At 55.0% G+C, this 8,201-nt stretch overlaps 1 protein-coding gene across 1 annotated transcript in view; it reads right to left on the bottom strand.

Annotated features, from left to right (window-relative positions):
• The window catches only part of STARD8 (StAR-related lipid transfer (START) domain containing 8), an 11,958-nt gene extending 5,426 nt beyond the window's left edge, over window positions 1-6,532 (bottom strand). The window contains 5 exon segments of the mRNA XM_010014636.1: window positions 1-16; window positions 18-907; window positions 1,787-1,850; window positions 4,264-4,345; window positions 6,460-6,532. The exon segment at window positions 1-16 is cut by the window's left edge and continues 299 nt beyond it. Of these exon segments, the coding sequence (XP_010012938.1) occupies window positions 1-16; window positions 18-907; window positions 1,787-1,843 (963 nt within the window). The 5' untranslated portion in view covers window positions 1,844-1,850; window positions 4,264-4,345; window positions 6,460-6,532.
• Between the last annotated feature and the right edge of the window lie 1,669 nt (window positions 6,533-8,201).

Raw genomic sequence — 8,201 nt, 5'->3', positions numbered from 1 at the left:
TGCTGCCACCCCTGACACCTCCCACCAGCCCGACGGGCGCATTCCCGGGTTTCCAGTGCGTGAGGGAGCTGCCACCCAAGGGACACAAGCTCTCAATGGAGAGGGATTTGGGGAAGGTGCCTGGTTTGTGGTCCTGGGGGATGTAGACCAGGCAGTCCCCCCGGAGTGCCTGCTGGTGCTGGCACTCTCCAGCAGCCCAGTTGCTGCTGGATGTCATGGCCATTTCGTAGTCCTCCAGGTAGATTCCACCGCGTTTTGAGTCAGAGTTCAGCTTGCTCCCACCTGAGCCTAGCAAGCGGTTAGTCCTGTACGATACTGAGAAGAAACGTTTTTTGCCATGGAAAGAGGAACACATTCCTCTTTTAGACGAGTTGGCTTTGGTGGCCGCAATGTCCCCATTACTCTTGAGGGAGCCCCATCCTGGTGCAGCCGTGATGCTGCTGTGTGGGGCCACCTTCTCGTCCGGGATGGCTTTCTCTTTGTCCTTCCTTCGGAGGGACTCGATCCTCTTCAGGAAGCTGCGAGACCGTCGTTTCTTCGGCTTCTCCTTGGAACCCTCTCTATGGCTCAAGGGCTGCTCGGACAAGGAGTGCTCACTCAGGCTGCGGCTGGAGGTGGCGATGGTGGTGGTGGCACGGGTGGGGGACGGGGGTTCAGGCGGCATGGCCGCAGTACCCAGCATGCCGCCTGTGCTGCCGCTGCTGTGCAGGGACACGGCCTCCGGGTTGGTGCTGAGGTCCGTGAGGACGCTCTCGCGGCTGGATGCCAGCCGCATGGCAGAGCTCAGCACCTCAGAGCCCTGGGAGAGGACATCGACGGAGCCCACCCGGGACCACCTCTTGCTGTCTCTCTGGAAAGCCCACCGGTTGCTGATGGCACACAGGTCTTCCTCCTCGGAGTCTTCATTCTATGTGTGGTTGAGAAAAGGGGATATCAATTGGTTGGAGCTGTGGAGGGTCAGCACATCACCCTACTCCGTTATCCCAGGACAAGCACCCCAGAGGAGGGCACAGCCACCAGCACACCCCCTTAAACCAGCTCCAGCCCCCTTCAGCAATGGAGAGCTCCAGGAGCCATTGGCATCATTTTGCCATGCTCAAGGGCCATGCTGCACCAGAGAAGGGAAGGTGCAGCTTCCAAGCTACCTCTGATGGCTCTCAGGCACTTGGGACAGAAGCTCTCTGCGGAGCTTTCCTGCAAATCCCTGGCCACAGACGGCAGCACAGTAAGTGACATGGGGCAGAATTCCTTCCCAAGCCAAAATAAGGGCAGTCAGAACAAGCAGGGGTACATCCAGAAATTATTTCCATATGCTAAACACCAACCTGGTGTGCATTTTAAGTGTATTATTCATTAAGGGAAATATAAAAGGTTTCGTTATTAATATCCCAACATTAATCACTGTTTGGGACTGGTTTCATCCATCCCTCCAGGCTCAGAATTCCTCCTGGAAACGTGCTGCTGTGGGGGCTCAGTAGAGACCCCAAGAGCAATGCTGCAGTCACACAGTCCTGCACAGACCACCACAGCTGACCCAGCCTGTGGTTTGGCTGCTGTGCCAGCACCTCAGAGAGGTGCGGGGACACCAGGCAAACACAGGCACCTGCTAATCCAGCCACGAACCCCTGGGGCCATGTCTGTCCTGGGAGAGAGTGAAAGGAATGACCAGCGGTACCAGGTCTGCTGTGTGCCCAGGGGCAGTCCCGGCGCACACCTCTGAACACAGAGTTGCTGCCCCACCAGGGAGCACATGTACCCCTCAGTCCCTTCAACGTCCAGGACTTACCTGTTTCCGCTGAAAGTGAACTTCCAGCTTCATGGAGGCACAAGTGTTCAGGGTCATCAGCCTCCTGCAAGAAACCAAGAGAGGCTTGACCCGGTCCTGGCCCCTGCTGGAGCTGCAGTGCTTGCTTTTCCTTTTTATTCTTTCTCTGTTTGAGAGCCCTTTTCGTGCTCTGTCACCTGTCCCCCAGCAGCTGTGATTCCAGGGATCACAGGGACACGCGAAGCCCGGCATGGCTCCAAGCCTGCTCCAGCCAAGGGGTGAAACTGCTCGAGTGCACAAGCCCTTGGTTGTGCACCAGCAGGGATTTTGCAAACATAGCCATCAGAGGGGCACTCCGCTCCCTCCATGCAGGCACTGGGATGTCCTGGCTGTGCCTAAATGCCTGCAGATATCCCAGTGCCCGCTGCTTGCTCTCCCACAACATAGAAGGATGCCCATCTCCCACCGCTCTGAGCCACGCAGCCATGTGTTTCAGCTCCCTCTGCCTGTTCAGGGCTTGCTTTGGCCATGCTGACAGGCCCTTTACCTTTCTCTAGCCTACACCTTCAAGTCCTGCTCTTCTTTTTCTTTACACAAGTGAATGAATCTCTAGTTAATTCGCTTTAATTAGCACCTTCATGAATGCTAGCACAAGCACTTCTGTTCCAGTGTGCAAGTACCATGTCTGCAGAGCTATAAAACAAACCTCAGTGATGTATTACCCAAAGTTTGACTTAACGCCCCTTTTGCAATCCCACCGACCGCCCTGACCAAAAGCCTGGTCCTGCAGCATATGCCAAGGCAGGATAAATGCATGAAGTCTGGTAGAGGGAGCAAGATGGGAAAATGCATGTGCTGGGGGAAAGAGAACACATCCAAGGCATTAATTTTACTGGAAAAGCTGCATTTGCCAGTGTCCATCTAGACCTTTCGTAGGCAAATGCTGCATGAGGCCACCCCAGGGACCCCAGAGACAGCTTGGGGGGGCTTGAGACATTCCTGCCCTGCATGGCCCACCCAGCCATATCAGTCCCACGTGTGACAGGGATGACCTGCTCTGGGCTATTAGTGCAAAGCAATCTCAGAAGCCAGGAAATGACAAAAGGACCTGAAAGCTCAGACAGGGTTAATCAGTCAGAGATTTCTCATTGCCTCTTGCCCAGCTACCACTACCAGCAGGGAAAACCAGGAGCTCATCGGGAAGTGGCACAGGGGATCCCCCCCACCCGGCACAGCAGCCTCTTTGTTGGGTGAACAAATAACAGACCCTTTTCCCATCCCTTCTCTGCTCTGTTGGGCAGCAGCACACATGGGAGGGACAGCGAGAGGCAGAGCTGGTTTCTCGGCATGGGTAGGATGATGTGGCCCGAAAGCCAAGGCAGGGCTGAGTCACTCCTACCATCAGGTGACACACAGCCTGTCAGGACAGACAGACAGCCCCTGGGGTGGGGGGCATCCCTCCTTTTGGGAGTTAGCTCTTGCTCACACTGGAAGCACTGGGAGAGTTCCACCCCAAACACATGCTGCCTCCCCGCAGCAACACACTTGTGGCATGTCCCGGAGCTATTTTCAGCGCTGCTGCTGCAAGGGGTAGCGTGTCCTGGTGGAAAATGTACAGCAGGGCTGTGTTGCCAGGCACCAGATGACTAACGTCACACGAGCACTTGTGAATGCAGAAACCCTGGGACAGAGCAGTTGTTCCAGGAAGAGGAGGGACCCACCAGCCCAGACCTCACCTACAAAAATCACAGTGCAAACCAAGAGCTCCTGGGCCCTGCAGTGAGCACCCACACCTCCTAACAACCCGTGCCAGGTACTAATTAGCAGCATATGACCTCCATGGAGCCCCTTGCACTGCACCACTGCTCAGCAAATCCCTCACTGCATGTTTCATTCTCTCACAGGCCTGATGACCAAGTGAAACCTTGTCCAAGGACACAATTTCATCTGTGGGCACTTTGACCTGAACCTGCTTTACATCAACAACTGAGCAAGACTCCTTCACTCTGATGCAGACACATGGTTTACAAACTCTGTTTTGTTCTCAGAGATGTTACGGAGCATCCTTGCAAAATAAAGCAGCACCAAATGCATGCTGGGCAGACACAGCTCCCTGCTCAGGGACCACAGCCTGTGAGGCCACAGGAATGGGAAAGGGAGAGCACGGGCAGTGGGACAGCAAAGCTGGGTGTCTCTTTGCACCTATGTTCAATTTGAGAGTACAGCTCTGATCAATCCATTTCTAATCAATCTCTACAGGCCAGAGTTACCCAAGCTTGAAATTAAAACACAGCCTGGAAGCCACACAAAGAGAAGAATTATTTCTGGGAAATACTTCTGTTCACCAGGAGCTCCATATGTTCAAAACAAAACGTGCTGTCTTGTTCCCTGGCACCACCCAGGAGCAGCCCCACCATCCAACTCAAAAGACCAACACATCCAGGCTCCTTTCTGCAGAGGGAGCGATGAGCTGCAGTCAGGGTGTGAGGGAGCATTACCTGCACAGGGATTTGAGGGAGTCCTGGTCCAGGAAGCTGTGGTCCTTCTTCACAGCGCTAATGTCAAGAGGGAACAACGAGTCTGGGAAGGAAAGCAAGAGGAAAATCAGCAGCCATTCCCAAGCCAGCTGCTCTACCAGGCACAAAGGCCAGCAGTGAGCACAGGAGGAGGAGACACCAAGGATGGCGAGGAGCTGGGGAAGCAGGAGAGCAGTGAGGAGAAAGGTGTGGGAGGCTCTGGGCCATGAGTATGAGTCAGAAGAAGGCAGGAAAAGGCTGGGGCATCACACTGCACTGGGAGCTGCTACTTGTGACAGCCATGGCTGCAGGAGGGGAACTGTCAGAGAGGGACAGGAAGCAGCTCTCTGCAGGCAAGACTTGACCCAGGATCCTGGCAGCCGCTCCTCCCAAAGGACCACTTTTTGCCCACAGTTCCAGGAGGCAGCCAGCAAAGAGCAAGACACAGATGAGGCAGGTGTGGGAATGCTGGGGATACCCTGGTGCCTTGGGGGTAAGCACAAAGCCCCAAGTGAGAAGGTGGGAGGGATGGAAACAAGCCCCACCGGCACACCTCTGCTCCCAGCTGAGCACATCTGGAGCCCAGGCTGCCCCTCCTCAGGGGTGCCGGCTGCACACACTCTGCATTCTGACATCCCATAAGGCAATGCATTTACACATGCATTGAGCGCTTCCTTCTCCCATTGATCCCCCAGGGTCAAGAAAGCCTCTCTGACCCCTGGGGAGGTTTAGGAGCTGCTAAGAGGTCCGCAAGGGACAAGAAAGCCATACTGGTATGGTGGTTCAGTAGGTCTAGCTTCTCATTCAATCCCCACACACACCTCAAAGGCCATGGGCCAGTTCTTCATAGGCAGATATGCTCACTGGCCTTGGGGCAGTAGCTGGATGATGACCCAGAGATGGTCCATACCCTGGGTCTTTGGGCAGTGTCCTTTCTAGGTAAGTTAGTTGAGGGCAGCAAGGTGGCCAAGGACATCTATCCAACTCTCTGTTCCTCTCCATGCACTTGGAGACAGCTCTGCTGGGATCAGCTGTGTAGGACCTGGACCATTAACCACAAGTGTCTAAGCCCAGCTGTTAATGAAGCTATCAAGTGCAGTTACCAAGGGGATGCTGAGCCCTGCCAGCTGGGGAGAAAAACAGAATGAAACACTCAGAGGATGTGGAAAGTTTCATTCAAAGTGGTTGGAAAAGGGGTTGTTTTATTCATAGACTCCAGCACCCAGCACCCACTGCCCTGGGCTGTAAGCACTATTTGGGCCTGACACCTGGGGTTGGGTCTCCCCTGCAGGAACCCGGCCAGTCCTTGCACGTGGCCATGCTAGGAGCCTGCCCCCTAAAATAGAAACCAGAAGCAAACAGGCAGCCTGTAAAGCCATCACCTGGGGGGCTAGAGCGTGGCTCCCGTGCACGTGTTGCGGGGAGTGGTGGAAGCGCCCGGCTGAACAATAGCCATGGCCACAGCCTGCCGGAGACCCTGCTTCCCGCTATTGTCCCGTCTGCAGCCACCGCTCCTTGCACCAGCCCCCCCTGCAGGGACCAGTGTCCCACCATGGGTTTGAAGTTAACATGGCTGAGACCCACCACCCTGCAACCCACCCGTGGTAGACGAGGTGGGAGCGGGGCTGTCGGGGGACTGCCCATCCCCTGCACCCTGGGACTAAAGACCCGCTCTGCTCCAGGCACAGCTTGCTGTGCACTCAGCAAGTGCAGACCTTGCTGCCAAATAGCGCATCAGGGCAGGGCAGGAGCCTGCAGCATGTCAGTGGGAAGGGAGGAAATATTCATCCTCCACATTACCTACATTGGCTGCCTCTGTGCTCACACCCACTGCAAACACTCCCTGAACTACTGAAGAGCCGATGGCTCTCCACAGCCTGCTGGTCCTCGACCTGAGCAGCCACCCCAGGGACTCCTCACAGCCCTGCCCAAAGGGGAAAAGTTCGGGAATGCAGAGAAGTGAACAGTGTGGCTTGCTCTCCAGGCCACGGTCATGTCCAAGGGCTTAAAGTTTTAGCATTCAATCACATAATTAGTAACCAATCCTCTCCATCCTCTCCCCAGAGCAGTATGGGCTCTCCCCACAGTCACCCTTGGTACTTGGTTATAGTACAAAGTATTGGAGATACAGGATATGAGAGCACATACAGAGCAGGGACTGGGACCAGCAGCTCTCACCTTCATAAAGCTGGGCATACTGGGGGAACCCCGCCGCTCGCAGCCAGTCACAAGCTTTCTTGGCTTCGATTTCTGAAAGAAAGCAAAGAACCAACCTGAGCATCCCACTGATGCTCCCCAGAGCAGCAGCAACCCGCTCCTCCCAGCTCCCACAGTGCCCATCCCATGGTTTATTGTACACAAAGCAGAGAAAACACCCAGCAGCAGAAAGGGAAACTGGGGAGCACTGGTGGGTCCCAATGCAGTGTGCGGTGGGGGGCTCTACCCAAGGGAGCAGAAGCTACTCTGCTTTAGCCTTTCCACCAGAACAAGGCAAAGAGCAGGAGGTAACAGGACCACGGGACACAGTTTTAACCTTTTGATGAAACATTTAATTTCTGAACCCACCAAACCAAATACAGACCTTTGCCAAGCAAGAGAGGAAGATCTTTGTTTTTAATAATGAGTTCAGAGCTCATCAAAGCTTAGGGCTGGTCACCTCTGCAAACATCCTCCAGCAAAGCCTGCCAAAGAAACCCTTCCTTCTCCCTCCTCCTCCCCACCACCCCAGAGCACCCCACCTCTTCTTCAAAACTGGTGTTCATCCTGGCAAGCACCAAACCCTGATGGCTTCCCCCCGCCCCGGCCTGGCCAGTTCCCTTCCCTCACACATGGTTCTGCTATCGCCCAGACAAACCCATCCAACAGCCAGCACTATTTTCTGGGAAATTTCACAAATTAAGAGAACTTGAGGCAAAACAGCCCAAAGCTCACGCGGCCAAAGCAAGCTGCTGCCTGGTGTCAGCAGTCCAGCGGTCTGCTGAGATTTATACTTCTGAGGGTGACAAACATTTGACCTCAATTGCAGAAATTGCGACAGCAGTTTCAGGGTCTCACCCATGCCTCTCAGAGGCACCACCCAGAACAGACTGGACTGAGGCCGCATCCACCCAGAGCAGACTGCAGTGAAACACCCCAATTTCATCACCATCCAACAACAGCCTCAGCTGAGAGCTCTGGCTGCATTTCCAATTACAAAGCTACAGCAGGGGGAAAAAAAAAGGCTCAAAACAAGCAGTTCAGTTAAGGACAGGACCAAACCAAAGCCCTGGACCCAAATACTTCAGAAGTTTTGGGAAGATGTTTTGGAACAAGCATCTGCATCTCGGTCCAAACTACACAGCTGTCCTTAGCCATGCCGCGAGCCCTGATGAAAGCCTAAGGCTGACCCCAAGCCCTTAACAGCGCTCAAAACCCAATAATCCCAACGGAGACCTCAACCCGGGAGCTCGACCAGGTCAGCGTGGTACGCAGGGAGCACCACATCTCTCTGGTGCACCTCTGCAAGGGAACACATCCAACTGGGATGGCACCAACACCGATGGTCCCTGCGAATGGCCTTTGGTCAGGACAGCACTGCAGAGCACCTGTATGGCAGGTAGGGTCAAAGGATGGACATTTCCCTCAGCACCCCCAGATGACAGACCCTGACAGACCCCCTCCTACTCTTTCACTGACTATGGGGCTGCAGCTATGGGTGCCCCCAGCCAAGAACAGAAACAACAACCTCCCCCCTAGTACTGCCCCGTGATGTCCTGACCCCCGCTGCCCACCACCCTTAGGGAGGGATGGGTCTGGCATCTCCCCAGAGAGGACAGCTGAGGGCAGCCAGAACCAGAGCCGCGCGCCGAGCTTACCCCTGACGATGGAGGGGCTGAAGTGGTAGAAGAGCATGGCTGGGGGACGTGCAGGACCCCTGTGAC

Source organism: Nestor notabilis, unplaced genomic scaffold (assembly GCF_000696875.1).
Source record: "Nestor notabilis isolate BGI_N333 unplaced genomic scaffold, ASM69687v1 scaffold5735, whole genome shotgun sequence".
NCBI classification, from domain to species: Eukaryota; Metazoa; Chordata; class Aves; order Psittaciformes; family Psittacidae; genus Nestor; species Nestor notabilis.
This window is presented reverse-complemented; position numbering and strand designations above follow the sequence as displayed.